Genomic DNA, 25,863 nt, shown 5'->3' with positions numbered 1-25,863 from the left:
TCTATCTATCTATCTATCTATCTATCTACTTGCCCACCTTTCTATCATCCATCTATCCATCTAATTAATCTATCTATCTATCTATCTATCTATCTATCTATCTATCTATCTATCTATCTATCTACTTGCCCACCTTTCTATCTATCTATCTATCTATCTATCTACTTGCCCACCTTTCTATCATCCATCTATCCATCTAATTAATCTATCTATCTATCTATCTATCTATCTATCTATCTATCTACTTGCCCACCTTTCTATCATCCATCTATCCATCTAATTAATCTATCTATCTATCTATCTATCTATCTATCTATCTATCTATCTATCTACTTGCCCACCTTTCTTTCTTTCTATCTATCTATCTATCTATCTATCTATCTATCTATCTACTTGCCCACCTTTCTATCATCCATCTATCCATCTAATTAATCTATCTATCTATCTATCTATCTATCTATCTATCTATCTATCTATCTACTTGCCCACCTTTCTTTCTTTCTATCTATCTATCTATCTATCTATCTATCTATCTATCTACTTGCCCACCTTTCTATCATCCATCTATCCATCTAATTAATCTATCTATCTATCTATCTATCTATCTATCTATCTATCTATCTATCTACTTGCCCACCTTTCTTTCTTTCTATCTATCTATCTATCTATCTATCTATCTATCTATCTACTTGCCCACCTTTCTATCATCCATCTATCCATCTAATTAATCTATCTATCTATCTATCTATCTATCTATCTATCTATCTATCTATCTACTTGCCCACCTTTCTTTCTTTCTATCTATCTATCTATCTATCTATCTATCTATCTATCTACTTGCCCACCTTTCTATCATCCATCTATCCATCTAATTAATCTATCTATCTATCTATCTATCTATCTATCTATCTATCTATCTATCTACTTGCCCACCTTTCTTTCTTTCTATCTATCTATCTATCTATCTATCTATCTATCTATCTACTTGCCCACCTTTCTATCATCCATCTATCCATCTAATTAATCTATCTATCTATCTATCTATCTATCTATCTATCTATCTAACTTTAATTATCTTATCTAACTTTAATCTACACTGACACGTGATCTGTATTATGAGCGGTGAGGTCCTTGATGTGGGTCACGTGACCACAGTGTGGGCCCTCTCGCGACGCTCCATTCGTCCAGCACACGTTCAGTAAATTGAGCCTAATTAGCAGGTTAGCAGACTTCATAAGTATGACCTTTTACCGCAGCCAGCCGTTATTATTGTGACATTTCTCACAGGCTGTCAGTCCACATCATGGCGTTTTCCCTGGTGAGTTAAAAAAACAACTTAATTAAACCGGTGAATTAAATTAGTTTAACGTTCAACATTTGCCCCTTTGTGTGACATGAGACTCACCGACGTCACTGTCAGACCCGGTAACACACCGGAGCAGTTTTAACAACGGTCGGTAAAGTAGTGTTTTGTACTCGGCCACATGTTTGCACCTTCAGCATGAGTGTCTCCTCTCTTGCTGTCTCCCTCCTGCAGAGAAACGACCCCCGCAGGCCGGACAGCCCGGACACCGAGTCTCCGGCTCTGTCCACCTGCAGCAACGCCGACATCTTCCGCAGGATGAACACCATGCTGGGCAACGCTCTGGATTTCACCGGTGTGTGCACCACGCCTAACAGCACCAAGGGAAAGCCAGACCTGCTGAGTGGTAAAGTCTGTTTAGTGTTGGACTCTTTGCAGCAGGTCGACTTGGCTGCACACACCAAGACCAGGTTCATGCCTGGTTGGTCTGCTGGGGTATAAACACAGGGCTTTAGACGCACTGAGATGAAGGCCCTTCACTGAACCTGTTGGAAAAGTTTGAGCAGACATCAAAAAGTTAATAGCTTCATCTAATTATTTGGATTTTCTTATGTTTTAACCATTTAATTGTAAAATTGACTACATTTTATACGTATATAACGTTTTAAGGCCACACTGCCAAGAATTGTGATTGGGAAATACTCTAATGTCCAGAGGTAATCAACTAGCTGTTCAATCTTTTCCATTAAAACCTAAACAAACTGTCAACCATGTTTAAAATGTGCAGGATTTAGTGGCATCTAACAGTGAGGTTTGTGAATCCTGTGTGCCAAGCGTGAGCTCCCGGTTAGGATTTCTGAAGTTTTCATTGTTCAAGTGGCTTCTTACGCTGAGACTAATCATCTCCAGAGGTCTCTCCTCTCCAAAACAAAGAGACTCAATTATTATAAACCCTTAAACACTATGGTGACCAACACAAATGGTCCTATCTAGAGTCAGTGTTTGGTTCAGGAGTTTTTTACTGGGAGCTGAATTATCCCCAGAGGCCTCCTCCTCTCCAAAATAAACAGACCAGGTGATTACAACTGGTAAAAACACTGAGTAAAACCGTTTCGTGTTGCAAATTAATGTTTCTACAGCTTGACGCAGACATCCCGCTTGCACAATACCTGCAAATGTGTGCTCACCTTATTTCTCATCCAGATGATCAGGAGGTTTTTACTGTAAGCCGAATTATCCTCAGAGATCTCCTCCTCTCCAAAGCAAACAGACCCAGGGGTTTAAACCAGTAAAAACACTGACTAAAGCAGTTTCATGTTAAAAATCAGTGTTTTTCCAATGTGGTTTGGCTTGTGGCACAGTGGCTGAAGCGAAAACAAGACTGGTCCTGTGTAGAGCCAGTGTTTGTGCGTTGTGGGCTACTGTAGAAACATGGTCATCTCTGTGGATGAGAACCTGTTCTCTGTGCAGATATAAATGGCTTATTTTAAGGTAGCAAAAACACAGTCCCTTTTTTCAGGTGATTATACACTAAAGAACCTGTTATTATATTCCATTTCTATCAATATATCCCCCTAAATTCTACTCACTGGACCTTTTTAATTGTAAAATTGAGTTTAAAGACGACATGCTGTTTGAAGGTCACACTACTAGGAATACAATTTTGGTTGGGGAAATACTGTTAGTCCTTTACAGTCATTTTCAGAAGCCCCATTTGACCTCAGTGTTTCTGGTTTTGTCCTCCCAACAGTCATAAACCCAAAAATATTTCCAGTCCAGTGTGTAAGATTTAGGGGGATTTAGTGGCATCTAGCAGTGAGGATTGCAGACTACAACTGTCTTAACCTTCCCCTGGTTAGAATTTCTTCAGTGTTCATTGTTCAGGAGGATTTTACCGGGAGCTGACTTATCCGCAGAGGTCTCCTCCTCTCCAAAACAAATGGACCAGGTGATTTAAACCCGGTAAAAACACTGAATGAAGCAGTTTCATGTTAAAAATCAATGTTTTTCCAACATGGTGTGTAGGGTTTGCTAACTACGGTGGCTGAAGCAAAAACAAGAATGGGCCTATCGCAAGCCAGTATTTAGTTTGTCCACTCTGGGCTGCTGTAGAAACATGGTGGTGTAACTTGGCGGACTTTGTGGATTAAGCCCCACTTCCTGTGTAGATATAAACGACTCATTCTGAGATAACGAAAACACAACAGTTCTTATTTTCAGGTGATTGTACACCAAAGAGAAAACACTCATTATATTTTATTCAGTTTCTGCTAAAATATCTTCCTAAATTGTTCACACTGGACCTTTTCATTGATGACCATTTATTCTATGAAATGTCACAATTTCTAAATGTAGCGTACACTGATTTTTCTTTTATTTTGGGTAGGTCTTTTTAGTGGCTAAAAAACATTTTGCTGTGGCTCCCATCCACAGCAGTGCTTAGCTTCAGTGTTGGTAGATGTGGTTCATCAGACACTAGCAAAGCAACACAGTACATAAAGTAGGCACAGCAGAAATGTCAGATAGGTTGGACCACCATGTTAAATTATATCTTTAATAGGGATGTTCCTGGCGACTAATTTCCCTGTTGACTAAACAAAAATTTTAATTAAGACTAGTCCACTAGTCTAAAAAGGGAAAGCAAAATTTAGCACAATTTATTAAGTATTTGACACATTGTCCCAGTTGTGTGCATTAAGAGCCCTTTGAAGCCTTTAATCACAATCTTCAACAACCATGTCTGATTTTTAAATGCCGCCGAAGTACAAGACACTTTGTGCCGTGCGGTATGAACGTGAGCATGACCGCAACTCAGTCAAAAGTTAACCACTAAAATAACATCTGAAATAAAGAAATTGCCTCTGAAATGTGGGGCACATTGAACCTTGCAGATTATCTGACAGAAATGATAGCAATTCACATTAAAGTTAATAAAACATCTAAATTATAATCAAATTTCAGCTGAAATGAGAGACATGTTGCTCCGTGCAGTGTGAATGTAAACCTGCACATTATCTGACACCAACTCACTTAAAGTTAACAAATAATATAACATCTCAAAAAAGATTAATTGCTGCTGAATTAATTTTCTAGATCAACGTTCTGCCAAACCGCGCTGGCTTAGTGAGAGGACATCTCTCCAATAAAACAGTCTACTGGAGCATTACCACGGGGAGGGGGACTGCTGTCTGACGGCTCTGTAGCACCCACTAGTGGCAGGTGGCTGCATGACAGTTAAGCCGCCTTGTACACGTTCTCAGAACCCATTGGCTGTATTTGGCGTCTGACTTCCGGCAGACGGCGAATACAGCCGATGGGGGCAGACCCCCGATTTTTTGGCATTCCGGTTTGATTTGGGCGGAGGAGGCGAATTTCTGTTTAACCTGGCAACAACTGCAGCCGGCTCAAATGTGATTGGTCAATAACACACGGACTACAAACAGTCTAGCACCGGAAACCAGGGCTCTTCCGCTCTTCTTCCCGAGGCAAGATCTCTGGGGTTTGCCTACAGACTCTACAGTCACTGAATGTAGAGTCTGTATATAGAGACTACCTTGTACGTAAATAAATACTGATTGGTTTAACTGACTAATATTTCTGGTGCCGACTAGCAAGGGGGCGGACGTTTAATCGTTTAGATGTCTAATCGTGTGCGTTCCTAATTTTTAAACTTAACAGTTACGGCTGAAAATCACAAAAGAAGTAAACAAGTTTGCCAAGTCCGCATATCTCTGCAATTTAAATCAATCGCCAGTTTTCTGGATTATTAGCATGATAGTGATTCGGTCTAAAAAAACAAGGTAGCAAAGAACAGAAAAGGCACAAATTAGTGCCAAAAATTTACCAGAATGCAGGAAATAAAGTGTTTGATGCTGAAAGTTTTCTGATGGAGGACCCTTAATCCTCTCATTTCATATGTCGCCCCTCCAGTGTTGAAACAAAACCTGCGCCCTTGTAAAAATGCATGAACATGTGTATGTGAATGCAACTTCTTCCCAATTTCCTAAACTTTAAATGCAGAGGACATGACCTCAGTGTCTTCAGTGGTAGCTATTGAATCCAGTGTTGGATCCTCCTGCTGCTGATCTGTGGTTTGCATTTTTGTTGTAGCAACCCATTAAGACCATAAAACCATAAAATGACTCTGAATGAAAGTTACAGAAACACTAGTTAGTTTTAAGATGTTTTTTCAAGGTGAAAAGTTGCCTCCCGCCAAAGAAGCCACTGTCACTTTCTCAGCCAGAGTTGCCATCTGTTAAACCTCCTTCACCTTGTCATTATCATTCGGGTGCCAGCAGCTGATTCATGCTGCATCGCTGGTCTGCAGCATTGCAGCACTTTGAAGTGTTTTTTTTTTTTTTTTTTACCCCAAGCGTGAGATTTGCCAAGATTTAAGCTCAGCACAGTGCCTGCGTCTTTTCCTTGAATTGTTAATTTGCTTAACGGCAGTCTTGTTCTGGATAGTATGGAGGTTTCACTGGGCTTGACATGAGCAGCAGTCCAACACTAATGTCCTGCGAGTTTTACGAAAGTGACTCGTATCTTGACGCAAACTGAGCTGAACTTCTGCTGTGGCCTCTCTGCCCCACCACCCCAGCCTGGTGTTGCTGAATCAGGGCTGGCTGCTGGATGCTTTCCAGGCCTGGAGAGGGGAAGGGAGGAGCTGGCTGTGCAAATCGCTCCGTCCTCAACATCTGATCAGTCAGCTGCTTCTGCTAACAGCGAGTCTCTGCATGCACTGTGTCTTCAGTGTGTGTTTGTGTGCAGGAAAACATCAGAGGATACATCAGTCGGTGTGTACGGTTAAAGCAGTGATTTAGATCCAGTTTTCTGATCTCTTATTGAGCATCCTCAAGTCTGAAGTTCTTTTTAAATCAAGTCTGCTGAGTCATTCGCTCCCATCTCCCATGCTGCCTCCCACCATGCCGCTGTAGCTCTGCCCCTCACCTCCCTCCCTCCCCCCCTGCCTCTGTCAGCTCACTCAGGAAACAAGGCTAGACAGAGTAAGCAGCAGCAGCAGCAGCAGCAGCAGTAACGGTGGCAGCCGTCTTCCCACCATCGGAGACGTGCTGTGCCTACCAGAGAGGGGAGTACTCCTATCAACAAGCCAATAGCTCCGACAGGAATTTTTCATTACACAGTTGTTAGGCAAGGAAGCAGGGAGGTGGGGGAAAGCTGATGTCATTAGCAGGGGTGTGCGAGTGCATCAGCAGCCATGTCACATGCTGCTAGGTGGGTCAGTGATGCGGACGGAGATGCATGGCAGTTGCACCGGGCACAGAGGCAGCAGGTTAGCTCCCCCGTCATCCAGGGTAGGGGGAGATGAGGCGATCAGAGAAGTTTGTTTTTCAAATTCTCTTTTACAGGAACAGTTTTGTGTGACGACTTTCTCCCTGCCCCCCTTTTTTTTTATGTAACACAGACTGAGACAACAGTTTCTTTTTAGCTGTCTAACACTTCCTCTCTCCTCTCTTTCCCCACATCTCTGAACTGGATCTTGGATCGAGAAGAGTCGGAGCTGGCTGCGGTGGGCAGCAGGAGGATGCTCTTCCCCAACTGTGGTGGCATGCCCGGCTCCCAGGAGATGCCGTCATCCAGGGGCCCACCGGGTGTCACAGACCTGGGCCTGGGCCTCCAGTCTCTCCGGCTGTCCGGCTGGGACAGACCCTGGAGCAGCCAGGAGACGGACACACACACATCCCCCTCGCATGTTCAGACCAACTCACCCTCCAGTAAGTACCAGATCTGTTTATCTAAATGTATCATAACAGCAAAACCTGCAGCTCTGTCTTGTTTTATACCACGTAAAGTGAGTGTTCGAGTACATTCGCTCTCTCCATGACACCATTTATTTGAACATTACAGCAGATATTGTAGCAGCTGTCAGGTTGTCTGCCTTGATTTGTGTCGCCCTCTTTTTTATTGGAATTTGTGGTTGGTCATTAACAGCAGTCTGTGTGTGGGAACAGGCTGTAGCGTCACTCACTAGGGAGGATGATGTGGCAGTTTTGCTTTGCTGCATCTCCAGCAATCGAGCAGGCACAAAAACAATCCAGTGAAGCTACTTTTCTTTTCCCCAAACCTACAGCACGCAAGATTAGAAGTCATTATCTAAACATGTGAGCACCTGTTGATCAAACTGATGATGCCAGGGTATTATTTTCACACCAGGTGCATATGTTAAGTGAGGATACAAAGCAGACTAACAGTCAGTCAGCTGTTTAACACGCATGAACATAGATTATGTAAATGCTGACATTCAGGCTGTCAGACAGCTCTGAGATGAGTGTCTGTCTTCAGAGAGGTATCACACACAATAACGATGCCCCACTTGTCCTGACCCATTTGTAGTGCTATAGTTTTATCGCTGCGTGTCCAAACCGACCCGGCATGACTTCATTTAGAGCTTTCTAAACTGGGCCCGCAACAAAGTGGGACAGAGCTTTGAATGCGGCCTACAGCTGAATAATCCCCTCAGAGCCTCGTGTTCACGGTTACAGGCCACGCAGTACGTATCTGTGTTTCCAGCTGACTCACTTTGTTATCAAGAGGAAGGAAGCTGCTGGTTAATGCTGAAGGAATGGCTGCTAAGCATCATCGGACTTTGTTTGGGGAAGGTGTTGAATGAATTAGCTAAAGGGAAAGGCGCGTAGCTTCTGTGACAAGGCCGGGTTTCAGATTAGCTGCAGCCAAGTTACAAAACAACAAAAGTAAAATTAAAAATGCTTCAAGCATCAACTCAGTTTGGGTTGATGTTGGCAGCCAGCTTGCACATCAAGTATCCTCTCCTACATGCAAATTTGGGAAACTTGACTTGGCGTTTGCTGCCTTTCACTTCTCTCTAATCAATGTGGTGCTCAAGATTCAGCACACGAGCCCAATTCTCTTTGCTCTGCTCTTTGTGGGAGCCTGTTTTGCAACTGGAGGAGCAAAGAAAGATACACATTTAAGAAACTTGAATTTACAATGCCCGCAGCCTTCTGACAAATTAGTATGGCTCTGTTGATTCAGCACACACATCCCGTCTTCAGTCTGCTCATACACTTTCAAAACGGACGACGTCAAACAAGCTAAAAGCGCTGACACACCAAGCTGATGGTCGGCCGTTGGTCAGTGTTGGTTAGCATCCCTAGCCCTCGTTGGTGTGATGTATCCCAGACAGTTGGCCCTCTATGGTGATATTCAGCTTCTTTTCTGCTGATTTATCACGTTGAATTGGTGATGGCAGAGCCCGTTGGTGAATTAAATGATTGTAGGGCTGGCTGATATGGACAAAAATTCATATCTCTGTATCTATCCTATTTACAGGCTGACTGGCGATTTAAAAGATATATATCTCAGTATTTGCTACAAAATGAACTACATGTTTTCAGCTGCAAGTCAAAGCCACATTTAGGATGTCACGAGCACTTTTATTAAACAGATTGTGATCAAAATGCAAAGACAGGGATTTTATTCAACTGTTTGAAAATATACAGCTGCACAACATGTAAATGCAAAATTATATAAAATAGCAGGACTGTTAACTTTTTGCACACAGCACTGGAGCTACAGAGGTTTAAAGGTTTGCAGCACAGGACACTAAACTATAACCTGAGTATAAAAGTATCAAGTACGTCCAAATCCATTGTAGTTTGACACAATTAAACATCTTTTGTGTATGGAGTCCATCTTTTGGCCTTTCAAATGAATCTAGTGCTGGAGAATGATTTAAATATTCATTTATTTGGGCTATCGATCTTATTTATGCACAGAGCATCAACAGAGAGGCTGAGGGAGGGAAGGAGCAAGAGACAGTTTGTCTGTGTTATATATGTCTTGTATATGAAACGTCTGTGTTGTCATTCCATTTTTATTAAACCCATCTGTCGCCTGCATCCAGGCGCTGTCTCAGTTTCACAAAATAGACTACAACTACCAAGAACAGCAACGTGCTGTGATCCACCTCACACACAAACTAGCTGCTCAGTGCTGGATTGCATGTGTGCTGCAGTAATTTCTCAGACTGATTTAGCATAGCACGTGCAACATATCAACCAATGTCGCACTGTAGACTAATTAACAGACAGATTAAACAGAGGAGCAGCCCTGTGTCTTAGTGTTGATGGAGAACTTGAGTGACTGAGTGGGGCGGAGCTGTGCGGAAAGTGTGAGAGAACTTGACCCTATATATCGATACAAACGGTGTTGTCTAAATTTATATCTTGCTTGAAAATATATCAATATATCGCACATAGTACTTATATCGCCCAGCCATATCTGATTGGCAGTTTAGCTCAGCACACGAGAAAAGAAACTAAAGTGAGGAATGTAAACAAAGAGCAAAAGTCAAAGACAAAGATCGAAACAAATTTATTACATAAAGTAAGATTTTTTTTCTTTAGCCATTTAACTCTTTTGCAGAAATGTTTCCTTGTGATTTTTGGTGGTGTTCACTCCCGCATGGTAAATATCCTCTGTTCTTTCAACATTGGACTGTTGTTAATCTGCTAACTGGCTAACTAGCATCAAGACAGTCCTCTGGTTTCCCTTTTTTAAATGACATATGAAACTGCTGCCGTCTGTTGGTGTGGAGTTATTTCCTCTCACGCAGGCGCAGAGTGTACGTGCTAGTTGGCTGTCATTTGTAGTCTTTGTGGTGTGTTCATGTGCAACTTTTGCCAGAGACACAGGCGACGTGAAGCAACACACCAGGCGGCTTTGTTGCTGCCAGTGTGGTGTCTGGGTCTGAGTGATATCACTACGTCTACCTGCACAGATCACTCTGAGATGGCCGAGTCTTCTCAGTAAGACTGTAAATGGTGTATGTGTCCTTTCTCTCCAGTGCTAGGTATGCTGAACAGCCCCTTCAGTAGCATCCTTGGAAAGCCCCCAGGCTACCTGCCCCCTGAGTCATTGAGCATGACTGCTGACTTCCTGGAGAAGTTCCCCAGCATGGCGCGCATGGCAAACCGTCTGGACTCCAGCTCCTTTTTGGACTCTCGCTCCAGCAGTCCCGAAGACTCGGAGACCAGCGGATTCAGCTCCGGCTCAGACCATCTCTGTGACATGCTGGTAGGGTTCATGATACCTATTCTGTAACTCCTATTCATGTCCTGGGACTTTTGATGGGTGAGTCAGGTGGGGAACGTTTGTTTCAAATGTCACTGGGCTTCACTTTAACAACCACATACTGAAGATAAGTGGACAGTGGGATCACAATATCAGGGTGTATTCAGGTATCTCCCTGCTCATCTCTTAGCTCAAATTCATCAGATGACATGTTGTGTTTGCATCTGCTGCTAGCTCACCTAGCATCACTGAGCCAGCTAATGTTACAGCTCAGCCAAGGAGGAGGCCATTAATGTTTACATCTCACACTGTCAGGCGCACGATCCTCATCCTTGTGTACCACCTCAGTGGCCTAATGGTAGAGTGTCTGCCCTGAGACTGGGAGGTTCATACTGTGTCAAAGACTATAAAAATGGGACCCATTGCCTCTGTGCTTGGCACTCAGCATCAGAGGTTGGAATTGGGGGGTTAGATCACCACATGATTCCCAAGTGCTGCTGCTCACCGCTCCCCTCAGGGGATGGGTCAAATGCGGAGAACAAATTTCACACACTCAGGTGTGTGACAATCAGTGGAACTTTACACTTTAAACTTTAGATACATGCTTCCTTCTGCGTGGTGATATGGTTGGTGGTGTGGTTACATGAAACTGCTCAAAACAAGGTCTGTGGATTATGTTGAGTGACTGGCTCATGATTTCTGGAAAGAGACATTGCTGCTGAGATTTTCAAATTGAGCATAGCGTTAGTTCAGGCAGGACACGATGTCAAGCTCAGCTCACATCCAAGCTACATCAACAAACAGCCCAATCAACTGATGGAGCAGCTGATTGATCACATGATTCCTTTCTATGCAACCAATTTGCAGATCTCATTCAGGGCGCCCTATTTAAACTGCTCTGGCCTGCCTACTGTTGCTGCTTCCTCTCAAGCCGCTTTGCAACCTGCCTCCACCCCAGCTCCTCTTTTTCATGCTGTGTCTGACTTAACAATGTCATTTCTGTTTGTCACTGATACTGCTCTGCCGCTCTCCCAGGAGTCTTTGCTGCTGCTCTTCCTGCCTTAGACTTTCCTCGTAGGCGAGTGGAAGGATGGAGAGACCCCAGAACAGAACCATACCGCCAAATATAATACTAGTTTTGACCAAAGTGGACCTGACTGAAATGTTTTGGGGTTTTTTTGGCGTTTTGAGCACCCCAAGCACCACAAGTGCGTTTTGAGCACTGAGTGCCATCTCCAATGTTAGTGCCATTATATTAGAGAGAAGGTGGACATCTCTACGGCTCATATCTAGATTGATAAATGGCACTGCAGGTAAGAGGACAAACATGTATTTTTGATTTTGGGGGGAACTGTTAAGGAAACACAAAACTCAGGGTAGACTTGGACCCTACAGGCAGATGCTGGGGTGGAAGTGGGTCTTATAAAATGGCAGCAGTGGAGGCTGCATCAGTGTTGGCAAGTGTCAGCGTAGCTTTTAGGTGAAGTTTAGCAGCAGGCTTGCAGCAAAAAACGTACAGCGTCAGTGCACCTTCATATTTGTATAAGTGTGTTTAACATATGTTGCAATTAGATGTGAGAGCAACAGCAGGCTGAAACCGGCTGCATGAGGTAGCTCTCAGGCTTCACTTCATTAGAGGAAAAAACTATTTCTAATGTCAAAAAAACTCAGCAGCAGTTTGGAAAGTGACAGGACTCTGAGCTGATGATCAGTACATTTATTGAGCTCTCCTTGTAAGCCATTGTAGTACAGGCTGTGCTACTCCCTCAGTGTTTTAAATCTGGCCTTTGTTTGTGCTGGATGTGCTTGTATGATTAGGCACAAAGATGCGTACTGTATAGAGTTTTAATCACATTTAGAAGTCTGCTCATGTCTCCAGTGAGGTACCATTTGCCTGGACATGTCTTTCTCTCCAGTCAACACTGCGGATTTCCCCTCCCCTGCCGTATCTCGCATCAAACATGCAGAAGGATCTACTGCGCCTGGGCTCCCGTCTGGACCCCCAGGACTCCAGCTCTCCTCTGACACCGCCATCCAGTGCCAGCCCCGCCTCAGCCATCTCTCGCCGCTGGCGTACCGGCTCCTCCTGGCCTGGTGCAGATATGCTGGAGCAACCGGATGATACGTTCAGTATCGAGAGGGAGGCCCGCCTGCACAGACAGGCTGCAGGTAAATCTGACTTATCACGGTTCTGCCCTTTTTAAATGTCTTGAGTTGTATACATGGTAGATGTGGTGGCTTTGTGGATTGAAGTGACATCTGAATTTTGTCTTTGTGGACTCGTCAGCTGTGAATGAGGCCACGTTCACCTGGAGCGGTCAGCTGCCTCCCAGAAACAACAAGGATCCTCTGTACTCCTGCAAGGTCTTTCTTGGTGGCGTGCCCTGGGACATCACTGAAGGTAAATACTTAATAAATTGTGCTAGATTTTGACGGTTTTCTGGGTGTTTTCCTCTTTTCGACAGGGAAATTAGTCGCCAGAAACATCCTTAGTCTGAGCTGGGCTTTGGTGTTGGAGATGGCCACCCAACCTTTTCATAGAAAATGCAGTGATGAGTAATGGGTTACTGGTACCACTGGGCGGAGTGATAAACTGAATCGACTGGTTTGAGAGTGTAGGCAGAAGCATGTCAATACTATGAGCATCCAGAGTGGTAATATGCGATTCCAACCACTGAAAAGTTCCCATTAAAGAAAGTGTAGCATTTGTTTTTCCCATGCTCACCCTTGAAAACCCGAGCAGTCATTGTATTAAAAAATATTTAGCATTTTAAGCTGTGTCCCTGTTAACGTCCCATAACCACACCCGTTATAACTACAGAGATTTGCCACTTACTGGAAACAATACTTCTTGAAATACTTGTCACACTGGTTAATTTTGTCTTTGTCCTTTTTCTGTCAGCTGGCCTGATTAACACCTTCAGTGGCTACGGCCCTCTGACCGTGGAGTGGCCTGGTAAGGATGGAAAGCACCCTCGCTGTCCTCCCAAAGGTAATGTGGCAAAAGGTAACGACAAGCTGGTAGGCTATTTATTTTTTCTTCGTGGTTTCAGGGTGGCACTGTGGTGAGCACATGGCATGCTGGTGAGTCTGAGTGTTGGTCTCCAGAGCAGCTTTGGATGGTGATACTGGGGCTTAAATGTAGCATGAAACATGGTGGTAGACGTAGAAACTGAACAAGAGAAATGCTTCACACTGCATTAAACCTGCAGTAGTCTGTTTAAACACTTATAATGTTGGGTTTCTGTGATTTTTGGACGTATTGATTCAGCCTGCTGGTAAGTTTTTAAGCTGTTAGACTGAGCAAATATTCAGTCAAGTGTCTGTCAGTGTTTGAAGGTCTACTTGTGACTGCTGTTCATTTTTCCTAATGCAGCTTTCACGACAGATGTCCTCATTATTCAAGACATTTCCTCTTACTACACACAATTCTCACACCTCTTGCATCATTCAGACAGCAATGATCAGTCTCAGGCTGCAGCTTCGTCATCAGTAATTTGTTGAGGACATGTTTGTTTGATTAGAAAAAGACAAAGCTGTTAAGTGATAATGATTTATTTTGTTGAATACTTTTTTAAAACTCATGATTGTTAGGCCTTTTAAAGCAGACACATTTAGGGCCCTTTCACACGTACCTCGTTTGGTCTGAACCTTTGGACTGTCAGTTTGATCTGAACCAAAATTATATCTGAAGCCTCCCCAGGACCACCGTGCAGACCAAACAGCTGAACCTTGGTCTGACTGTGTGGATCTACCTGAACCGTGGTTCGTTTGGTGTTAAGACATATTTTACATGATTTGGATTTTGAGATCACTTGCATAAAGTTTTTGCTGGCTATCTTCAAGTGATGAAGAGGGGTGTGGGTGGGCGACAAAGCGTGACCGTGACTTCGCTCAGAGCAGAAGGGTGTTTTGTCAGAAATTGGCAGTAAAGTTGTCAAATAGTAGTGAATGTACAGTCAGTGTTGGGATGTAACTAGTTACATGTCATGGCATTAGGCGTGTGCCATATTATCTTGCTCATAATATAATTTTTAATATATGAAAATTCATATTGTGATCCTCGTGATACTTCGACTTGTTGACATATTGACATACTGTTACCCACGGCAATGACAAACATGGCTGAAAGCAAAATTACTACCAACACCGCAGTGGTTCCAAAAAGAGGAGCAGCTTCAGTAGTGTGGAATAAACTGTGGCGTCCTGAATGTTTTATGAACAGCCCCGGACTTCTCAGACTCTTTTAGTGACTTACTGCTCAGAGGGAACTCAGTCAGCGGCTCCTCTGGCAGCAGCACAGCGTCTCTCCCTCTCCTCTCTCGCCGTGTGCAAACAGGAGTCGGTGTCAAGTGATTTTGTCAAAAACCTTTGGTAAGGTAAACCTACGTGACGCTCACAGCTAAAAAAAAATCTACATGTGAATGTGTGACAGTTGTGGTATCATAACAGCCTGTCACAGGTTACAGCGTGATGATTAGAGGAGAAATGAGAGCATAAAGGTCCAGGTGGAAATATTTTCAGTAAAAAGCTCATATGTAGAATATAAAATACATTCTGTAGCTTTGCATCTCTTTGCCATGCAGGGAAGCTTTCTCTTGGCATATTTCTGGACAACATGGGTTAGAAAAGCTGTTGGGACAAATTTGAGTGCGACAGTAGGTGTAGGATGGTTTACAAGGAGCTGTCTCTACATCCAGACAGTCTGGACATTTGCGCTCAAATTTTGAGCGCTGTTTTTGGTTGTTTGTCTTGTTTGAATTTGCACAGCTCTGCTCCCAGCAGGAACAGCAGTGGATATCAGGTGATTAGACTGTGTGCTCCACCTCCTGTCAGCACATGAAGCGCTGCCCTTTTCCCTACTCTGCTCCCTGCTGGACTGTTGCAGAGTGTAATCTTCGTCTCTGCTTTCTCACAGCAGCATGTTTTATTGCTCCCAGCGTTAATCCCCTCACAGAGAACCAAAGTTATTCTGTGTGTGTATATAGAGTTCTATGATGGACTGTTACACAGTGGATGTAACATTTATTGTTTTGTCTCCTAAAGTTGGAACAAACACACAGACATGGGGGAGGTCTTTTCAGCTTTATTGTCCTGTTTAAAACATTTGTAAGACAAGTAATCAAATGTGATAAGTTACATTCCCTTCAAGTAGTTAAAGTTACATCACTTATTAATTTTTTAACAGGGTAACTAGTAATCTGTTACCTTTTACATCTCAAAAGAATTTTCAGTCTCTTCCTGTGTGTCAGTCCCACACGGGAAGAGACTGAAACGACTTTAAAAAGAGTCAGTAGGGAAAACTCAAATTTCGACACTTTTCCAATTCCTTTGTGGGAGGATTGAACAGCCTGTCTACAAACTAGTCAGTGTCAAGTATAGAGAAACGCGGCTCATGAAGGTGACGTCAGGACATGGGTGTATCGTGTGTAGTTCTTTAGTGTGCTCGCGTAATGTGAAACCAAAACGAATTCGGTCAAATCTGTACGATGTAGGACCGCCCCTAAAAGTCAGACGAGTCAAATGATCATTTGGAGACCCTTCAGTCAACTGAGATTCTTCAAGTTGAGCAGTCTCTTTTGAAATTCAGTTAGTGTACTTATGGGGACTTTCTGTCCCCAGATTTAGCTGCAGAGTGAGCGCTCCTCACTTTCATGCTGCTCTCCACTACAGGCAGCTGCAGACCCAAGTGAGTCGGAGTGAGACGAAGGCAGCTTCCTGGAGGAAGAGAGGCTTTATAATATCTCCTGCCTTCTACCTAGAAGTGGTGGATTTACAGCTCACAGCAACTTAATATGATACAGACCAAATCCAATTTGACTGACGTAATTCTGAGTCGTGTGCAGCCCTAATACAACGTAACAAAAATATGAACCTTGGTTCAGATGTGAAAAGGCTTTTTTTGTACTTGGTATAGTCGCTGCCTGAACATTGTGAAGGTCGTCATGCTGGAGTCTAAATTCTCACCATAATACTGTGAAGGCCATGTTATTATATGTACTAAAGTATTCTGGATGTTTCTAGGTTATGTATACTTGGTGTTTGAGAACGAGAAGTCTGTGCGGGCGTTGCTCCACGCCTGCTCCCAGGATCCGTTCCACCCAGAGGACAACCGAGAGTACTACTTCAAGATGTCCAGTCGCAGGATGAGATGCAAGGATGTGAGTAGAAACTAAACATGCAGGGCACAGTTATGCAAAAACTACATACTGTGTTGGAACTGGCCAAAATGTGAACTGTGGCAGCTGAGAATAAAGCTGTCAGGACTGAAAGCTGATCAGATTTGTAATCTTGGTTCATTATTCTCTGATCACATCAGAGCTCAAACTGATGCGACAGAAAACTAATTGGCATAATTCATAATCCATTAATTGGTTTTCATTTATCAAACAAATGCCAAATATTCTCCGCAGCATCTCGTTTGAGCCTTTGCTGCTTTTCTGCTTGGTCACTGTAAATTGAATACTTAAGTGCATCATGTTCTGCAGCCCACAGTCCAAACTTTTCGATTTAATAGAGGGGAAAAATGTCAATAGGTTAATTAGTTGTCACCATAGATCAGATGGTTTCTTACTTTAAAACTGGCAACGTTGTGATTTATTTTACCGAGGCAAAGTTTTATACAAGTCATCTGACTGCTGACTCTTGCTCTTTTTTTGGTTTATAGGTGCAGGTGATCCCCTGGGTGATCTCCGACAGTAACTACGTGCGCTGCCCCGCTCAGCGCTTGGACCCCAGTAAGACGGTGTTTGTTGGTGCGCTGCATGGCATGCTGAACGCTGAGGCGCTGGCCAGCATCATGAACGACCTGTTCGGAGGCGTCATGTATGCTGGCATCGACACGGACAAGCACAAGTACCCCATAGGTGAGAGCGCATGTGTTGAGTCAGATGTGATGTCCAGGTTTTCACTCTTAAAGTGAAACATGCTAAAGGTAAAATTCTGCTCCTGTATGTGCATGTAGTTTGCAGAGATACATGTAGAGTTTGAATTAGTGTAGGTTGTTGTTGGTCACCTGTGTCTTTAGGAACTTCTTTTTGTGTTCAAGATTTACCTTTTAATCATTAAGCTTTTTGAAAATGATGATGCATGAATGAATGAAACCTGCTTTCAGAAGCAAACACAGACTGAGTCACATTCATAACGATAAACTCGGTCAATTTCAGTGGAGTTGCCATGACCAGTGTATTCACTTTGACATGAGGGTTTGAGCCATGCATCAGTTGCAAATTATAAGTGCTGGGCACTGAGGAAACGAAGCGAAGGAAGCTATCAAATGTCTGTTTTTATATGAAGTTGCTGTGCAGAATATTTTTTGCCAAACAGTCGGATATAAACTGAAATCTGTGCTTTTTCCTGTTCAGGCTCTGGACGTGTCACTTTTAACAATCAGCGCAGTTATCTGAAGGCTGTGTGCGCAGCATTTGTGGAGATCAAAACCCCCAAGTTTACAAAGAAGGTAAGAACAGTGTTTCCCACAGAGTTTGAGTGTGTGTGTGTGTGTGTGTGGTGGAAGCTGATGATGGGTGGGACAACAGCGACCTCCACTATCCCCCCTTTTTTTACGTTTAAATTCAAAACTGTCCCTTTGAATTTATTAACTCGACACAGAATGATAGAGGTTTTTATGGGTCTGTGAACACAGTGCAGGTGGAGCTCTTGATGAGTTTTTTTCCTCAGCCGTGATTTGACTTGTAGGGTGAATAATTGATCTGTAGATCCACTCAGAGCTGATCAGATCAGATCGATGGATGCCAGGAGCAGCTGCTGCAGAGGCAAACTTTAGACCCAGCAGAACGAACGGTTGAGTTTTACTTTCAATGTGCCTGACGTTCTGCTGATCCATCTGGAAAATCTATTTGTGGTGGCGAATGTTTTAATTGAATTGTAAATGAAACTGTATCGAAAGTGACCGCGACCTGCAAGACAGTAAAATGTCAACAGCGTGGGATGTAAACTATACTCTGTAATATTATAAGGGAAAATATAGAAACATTAAATACTACTGAAAATTCACCGCTGGCTGAGACTTGAATGATCGATTGAGCAGCAGAAAATTAAATTTTATGTTTACGTTGCAATATTTAGCATTCCGAAATTGGCCACTCTGTGTAATGGGTACTTTTGGTACATCGGGTATATTGAGATTGTAATTCTTATGTCCTCCTTTTAGTCAAGTACAATTTTGAAGGCATGACCTGTACCTGTAACAGTATTTCTGCACTGTGGTAATGCAGCTTCTACTGAAGTAAAAGATAATAGTATCACTATAACCACTGATGATTAATCATTATTTGCTGCTGCTGCTGCTGGTGTGGACAGTGACTGCCTTGGAGTGACTCTTTTAATTGAAATAATAAAACAGGAGTGATAATCAGATATAAAAATATTCCTGTGAAAACCTTATGCAGCACAAATGCTTTAAAACCTGCAATATTTTTTTATTACTTTGAAAGTCACTGGTGCTTCATCAGCAAGTTCTCAGTTACAGTAGTGGAAGCTTTTTTTAACTGTGCTTTCACACCTCTCTCACTGTGACTGCTGTGAAATGACTTTCATGGCTTTGCCTTTTCCCCTCAGGTCCAGATTGACCCGTACCTGGAAGACTCCATGTGTCAAGTTTGCCTTCGCCAACCTGGGCCTTTCTTCTGCAGAGACCAGGTCAGTGCAAAGTTTGTGCTTCAACAAAATCTTCTCGTGCTAGTAGCAGCGCTCGGTGATAGTTATGGCCAGTCTTTTCTTACATCCAGGTAGAGCACTGTCAATCCCACAGCTGAGTAGCCTAACTAAATATAGGTACTGTCATGCTACCTGCAGATGCCATGGTCAAAACACTGTATGCCTCCCCTGGTATTATTTCCCAGTGTAGGTTACTGACACCTAGTGTACAGAAAGTGTATTACACCAAAAATAAACAGACAAATTAAAAATGGATCTTACAGTAATTGTATTGTTCATTTATTTAATTCCAAGCTCTCAGTTAACAGACTTTGACCCACTGTACATTTCTGTAGTTTTCTTGTGCAGTGAGGAATTATCAGACACTACAGCGCATTTTGGGTTTTACCTCCAGAATAGAGTGGATTACATGTTGTTTATGGTCTTTGGAAATGTTTACAACCTGGTGAACCTGTCAGACCTCAGTGTAGCCACATCACTGTTTCCATATTTTGGTAACTAACTTTGTTAAAGGGAAACTTAAGTATTTTTCAACCTGGACCCTACTTCCCCATGATGTTGTGTGTAAGTGGCTAATGGCAAAAACTTGGTCAAGTATTGAGAGAGCGCTCCAGCCACAGTGGTTACAGGTAATTGTGCACTGTTTGTATGTCCACTAAATGTGCTCATCTTTGCCACTGACAGGCTCACATTATTATTTTAAGTGCCTGGCAGTTACGTAAAGGACCCCACAGAGAAATCAAACGTTGTTCCTTAACTGTTGCTGGTAGGGCCGTAACGGTACGTGTATTTGTGTTGAACCGTTCGATACGCGACTTCCGGTTCGGCACGACCCTGTACCGAATTATTGGGTGCAGGACAATATTTTATATTTTATTTTAATTCTCTGCCTTCACTTTGTGCAGCGCATTCTCGCATTTTGACAACATGGCAAGTGAGCCTGACGAACCTGAAGACCCACCCGCAAACCTTAAGTCCTCCGTTCGGGAACACTTTGGTTTCAGAGTAAAATACGAAGATGGAAATAAACAAGTGGACAAGACAAAAGCAGTGTGCCGACACTGCAGAACAGCGGTCGGGTATGTACTTGGAAACACGTCTAACATGCTAACGCATGTTAACGCAATCTGGTGCAAACTACGATATCGTCGTCGTTTAAAAAGAGAAAGCGTTTCCCTGACCATTCTGATCGCGCTAAAGAAATAAAATAAATAGCAGGATTTTATTTTTCACTTTTATATTTCTATTTTCATTCAAACAATGTGAAAAAGCAGGATTTTATATATATTTGTTTCATTCAAAAATTGTGTAAAAAGAGTTAACTGCTGTGGTGGTATGTTTTAATAAGGTTACCAATAAGTAAAAGATATTTAATAGTTCTTTATTTTTTTCATTACTGTACCGAAAAAAAACGAACCGTGACTTGTGTACCGTTACACCCCTAGTTGCTGGTGTGTTTATCGCGACCAAATCTTGCTCAAGGAAAAGTCTTGTCCTAAAATCTAACAAGAGGTGAGAGTTGGAGTGTCAGGAAGATTTTGTTGAAGTACAGAAAGTGTTGCATAGTGTTATCTAAAAGATTTCAATGTCATGGATCAATATTGAGCTGAGATTTCAGAACATTTCTCCTTGAGTGAGGTCACAATAACAGACTGTTGTCAGACACTTAGAATTAACAGTCTGAGCCTGTCAGTGGCAAAAACGAGCCCTTTCAATAGATGTAAATTGATGGTGCACTATCGCCTGTAGGGATAACGTGCAGTCTGTTTTCACCGCTGTGTCTGCAGCGCTCTCAGGACTGGACAAATTTAAAAAATTGTGTCCTTTAGTCACTTGGACACAAACATGAGAAAATAGGGACCAGATTTACTGAAGTTTCTGAGTAAATTGTTACAACTGGTGGCAACAATGGCTGATGCTACAAAACAAGACCAAAGTTGTAATAAACCAGAATTATCCTTTACATTTTTATTTTGAGCTATGGTGCATTAATTTGAAACCCGAGCAAACTGGCTTGATTTCTTTCAAAAACACGGGAAGAATGCAATGAGCAACAAAAGAGAAAAAAATCGCAAGAAACTGGTAAAAAGAGAAAATTTAAAAACAAGAAAATTAGTTGAAGGGAAAATAAAAAGATTTAAAAAACACGGAAATGACTTGGAAGAAGTGCTTCAATATTATAATTCTATACCTTAATTTTACATTTGTAATAATTATAGTTTTTTCCTGACTTTTTCTTTTTTCCCTAGTTTAAAAAAAATGGTTTTCTACTAACTGTTTTTGCAATTTGTGGGACATTCCTTACCAAGTTGCTCATTGCCTCTTTCCCATGTTTTTAAAGAAATGGCACCACTGTGCTCAGGGTTCAAATGTTTAAATACTTGCAAAAGGCGTCTGAAAGCAGCACAAGAAAAGAGATGTCACTCAGGTTTCAGAGGGTTAAATCAGTTTGAAATGGATCATCCTGAAGTGTCTTTACCAACATCAGGAATGTCATTATGAATTAACCCACAATGCACTTCATCACTGTCTGTCGACACACAGGCCTGCTTCAAGTACTACTGCCGCTCTTGCTGGCACTGGCAGCACTCCATGGACATCTTGAGCAACCACCGGCCCCTCATGCGCAACCAGAAGAACAGGGATTCCAGCTAGAGCAGATGGATCCAAACACTCTGAAGGGCCAGAGGAAGAGCCCCCCTCGACCGGGCGAGGCTGCCCGCCAAGAAGAGCACGTGTGCCAGATGTCCCTCGGTACGAGGGCACCGTGGCACTCCACCAGGCACTGGGGATATCACTGTAGAAAATGTTCACTTTTGCACTTGCTACATTTTTGCTGTTGTTCACAGTGACACTATGCACAGTGACCTTGTTGGGAGAGACAAGGGGCCCTTCACACTTATGCATTTTCCCAGACTTGCGGCCAGACAGAGAGACGGGAGTCAGCCTAAGGTTAAGAAGTGGACGAAAATGCCATTTTTTTTCTTTTTGTTTACATGTGTTGCATAGTGAAGAGCAATCACGCGAGTCTCATTGCCGTTCATTGGCAAATGCCATACAGTGCCTTTAAATTTTTATTTTTTTCCCCTCCTCCCTCCCTCCCCTACCCCCAGTTGGCATCTGTTTTTTCCTGTGCAAGCCAACTGGTGTTTCTTACTTTTGGGAGTTGAATGTTGGGCTTCATTTAACCAGTCGCATTTCAGACATTTTTACGCAGTTTTTTACTAATTTGTACACAAACGGTTTTAAGTCATGACATGAAAATTTTGAACAGAATTCTACCAGGCGGCTGTTTATGGGAAAACCCCCCTTTTATTTTTCCTTTTTTCTCATACATTTTTCTGTGGCTATTTTTCTTTTTTTATTAATTTGCCCTCCCAAAATTTCAACTGAATGGGCACAAAATGTTGGAAGTACTACTTTAACTTTGTTGGTCCAGTTATATTAAATGTATGTAACAGTACTACTGGATATCCATCAATTCTCAAGCACCCGATGGATCCTGTTGAGTAGAGTGAATGAACCTTTGATTGTACATAGTTTGATTTTTGCACTTTTTAATTTGCACGTGTGGAGAGGTGGCAGTGGTTTTTAATCACTTTTGTACATCAGCAGGGGGACACGCCTACGTTAGAACAGCTGCTTGTTTCCTGTTGAATGTAAGAACTTCCACTTAGCTGATGATAAATTTAATCTATCCAGAGCTTGAGTAGACCCCAGTAAATGATTCCACGCTTTCTTATCCCATTTTGCCTTCCTGTTCCAGTTGGACATAAATGCATAATAAGCTGTGTGCCAAAGACAAAGTGTCTTTTCTTTATCCATTCAGTTTGTCATGCTGAGCTTGTTGTCCCTTTAGCCCAGCTGCTTTTTAGAGTTTTGAAAGTCTACCTCATTGTGGTCTGCCAAGTTTGCTGCTCTTACAGTTGTGGAGTATGTTCAGATTGGGCACAATAAAGGTGTTTAAGCATTACTCGTCATGTCTGGACTCTGATTGGTTGATTTAACTGTTGTATTGTGTATCGGAGTTCTTTAAGAAATCCTGGTCTTAAAGGAATACTTCACCCACAAAATCACTATTGGTTAGTCGTGCTGTGTTCCCTTGAATTTGAAATGAAAACACTGTTTTTTGATTCCACAGAAAATGGCAAACATTGCTTTATCGATTGGGGACTGTTTAACAACAGAAACTATATCAAAACTAAGGACTCGTACAACTTATGCAGTATAATCCAAGTCTTATTTATCCAGCTGTAGGCTCATCACTTCCCACACACACACGTCTCTCTAAACAAACCTATTGGAGACTAGTTTAGAAGGAAGAGTTTTCAGAGGCATCTGAGGAAATTCAAGGTAACACGGCATGACTGACACGAATGGTAATTTTGTGGGTGAACTCCTCCTAAACATAGTCATCACTGAATCACTACATGTTGAATTGTGTGGCATTTTGAAGATTCTAATGTTTCAGTCCTGTCTAACAGAGGGCAATTTGTAAACTCATTTACTTGTCTGCTTAATGTGGTTGACAGAAACCATAATCTGCTGCTGAATCTGCAATTATGATATGACTTCAAAGAAATGAGTTAATAAGGGACTGTTTGTAAATTATGAGGGGGGGAGGCCAAATCATTTTCGATGCTCTGGGGTGGGACTTCTGTTATTTACGCTTAGATGAGGGGCATACAACTTTAAATGACTATTTTTTCACTGCTGATTTTTAAAGAAAACCTGTGAATTTGGAAGGCATGGTTTCTTAAAAAACTGCCACAATTACACCATTTATCGCATATTATTGTAAGATGTTCAAATTTCTGACGGTTCATGAACGCATCATGTGCAACACATGCTTCTGTCAGAAAATAACAACCAAATCTGAACCTAAAATAGTGACATTCAATCAAAATCAATTTATTTTACATGTCTCATTTTAAATTTAGACACAAACAGTTTGTACAAATGTGCATCCGAATGAAAAACGTTTTCAGCTTCAGGATTTTGTCTTCAACCTTTTAACTTTTAATTTTTAAACATCAAATGGTGCATTTTTAAATCTAACAACTTATTTACAGTGGAGGGAGGGTCGTGCATTTTCCGCCAGTCACTCAGAAGCTCAAGGATGAATATTTGTAGCCTTGAAGAGAGTCAAAAAAGAAAGAAACAAAAAAACAAAGTCACACCCTGGCCACCCCCTTGGCATGGATCAGTTGAAATTAACTGCAAGATGTCATGGACTTTGTTTAATCTGTGTCTTGTTTTATCGTTACACTGCAGTCTGAGCAGCAGGAAGTGTGTAACTGGATGGAGCATTGTCAGAGGGTTAGAGTTAGGAAGGATTAGACCCTCCTAAAGCCCTTTGCTTCTGTCACTGAGTCAGAATGAGATCACCTTTCCTTCTTGTGCCTGAGTCATCACAGTGAGGTCACCAGCAGAGCAAACAGTTTGGATGGTACAGTGGTTTAAACAGGTCAGTAATGGTAGTGCATTAAGGTTTTCTCTTCACTTCCATTTATTAAAAGTTATCATTTTAACACTCTTAACAAAATATGAAAAGATTTATTTAGATAAAAAAAAAACAATTATGTTGACATGCAAAGTGATCAGCCTCCAAATATTTCCTTTCTTTCTATATATATTCTTTAAAAATCTTAATAACCTAAAAATTCAACTGAACAATAAAAAGAAATGACTTTATATTGGAAGGAAGGGACTTTAAAAGAGTCAGTTCCAAGTTGTTTTCCTACACTGCACATTTTAATATAATGACAGATATTCCTCCCGTGCTGCACCGAACTTTATTTGTTTGTGCTATAACTAATTTTAGCCACAAGAGGTCAGCAGTGCTCAGGTCTGAAGTGTTAGTGTGACGTTCATGTGTTCATGTCACCTGTGATGGGATTTATATGACCACTCTAAAAACTGCTCACCACTGGTCTCTTGTGGCTGAACACACATTTTCATTTGGCTGCTTTGTTACCTGCTGTTTTCTCACTGGCTCATAAGTATAGGATATGAACAGCTGAATAAAATAAACTTGCAGGTTCGTACCTGTTCCCTATGAACCAGACATGGAGAGTGCTATCATGGATTGACTGTACAAGGAGGGCGGATGTTTTATCAAATGCATTTACAGCTCATAAAGCCAAAGGGTATGTCTAGGTCCGTGACGCACAGCTTGTCCCTAATGAGACGCATGTAGTGCTCTTTGTCTTGTTTGCATGAAAGACAGTATTTACCATCTATCTCTATAACTGCAGGATGGTACTGTCCATGTATTCCAATGAATGGCTTCCATCTAAGTCTTTTAAACGTTCAGTTTGGAAGGCTTGGCAGAAATGTTATATTCAATTCAAAATAATTCAATTAAAATTTTATTTCAGCCTCACATGAGAGTACGCAGCAAATAAAGGACATACAAGATATACTAGACAAAAACCACCATGATTCATCATGTAATTTCTAAAATAGCCATTCATATGTAGGCTATCTTGCCAGTGTTTACTGAGCCAGGATGAGTATGAAGCAGCTCATCCCAGGGCTGGTTAGAGCCTCTATGACGCTGTTCTGTGACTCATCCAAGCGACCCATAAATTGTACATCAGATGTCTTAGAAGCATCTCACATGTAGGAACACCAGAGGACACACAGACTGGCACTGCGCCATCTGGGAATCTTAAGCAGCAATCTCATTGCATCATTATAAGGCACTGTAAGTTTCCATATACTACTGCAAATGTGGGCTGTAGGTGTGCAAAGAGCTTTGAATAATGAACATTTTACTTTGACATACTAAATTTACAAAGCCATGTGTTTTCCTGAGCATAGAGTTT

At 42.1% G+C, this 25,863-nt stretch overlaps 1 protein-coding gene across 4 annotated transcripts; it reads left to right on the top strand.

Moving 5' to 3' along the window:
- The first annotated feature begins 1,128 nt into the window (after positions 1 to 1,128).
- On the top strand, positions 1,129 to 22,995 carry cpeb1b (cytoplasmic polyadenylation element binding protein 1b). 4 transcript variants are annotated; one of them, XM_050054018.1, is made up of 12 exons: positions 1,129 to 1,318; positions 1,538 to 1,658; positions 6,814 to 7,035; positions 10,128 to 10,357; positions 12,271 to 12,523; positions 12,642 to 12,755; positions 13,257 to 13,361; positions 16,379 to 16,515; positions 17,022 to 17,220; positions 17,719 to 17,813; positions 18,935 to 19,015; positions 21,578 to 22,995. In XM_050054018.1, exons 1-12 carry the CDS (start codon positions 1,304 to 1,306, stop codon positions 21,686 to 21,688), a joined length of 1,683 nt encoding a protein of 560 aa, XP_049909975.1. In that variant the 5' UTR covers positions 1,129 to 1,303; the 3' UTR covers positions 21,689 to 22,995. The 4 variants fall into 4 exon arrangements, with proteins under 4 accessions (XP_049909975.1, XP_049909983.1, XP_049909967.1 ...); XM_050054026.1 differs by having other exon boundaries at positions 1,538 to 1,709; positions 12,322 to 12,523; XM_050054010.1 differs by having other exon boundaries at positions 1,538 to 1,709.
- Positions 22,996 to 25,863: the final 2,868 nt, after the last annotated feature.

The sequence above is a fragment of the Epinephelus moara genome, chromosome 1 (genome assembly GCF_006386435.1).
Source record: "Epinephelus moara isolate mb chromosome 1, YSFRI_EMoa_1.0, whole genome shotgun sequence".
Classification (NCBI taxonomy): domain Eukaryota; kingdom Metazoa; phylum Chordata; class Actinopteri; order Perciformes; family Serranidae; genus Epinephelus; species Epinephelus moara.
The sequence above is the reverse complement of the archived record's forward strand: the minus strand, read 5'-3'. Positions and strand labels throughout refer to the sequence as shown.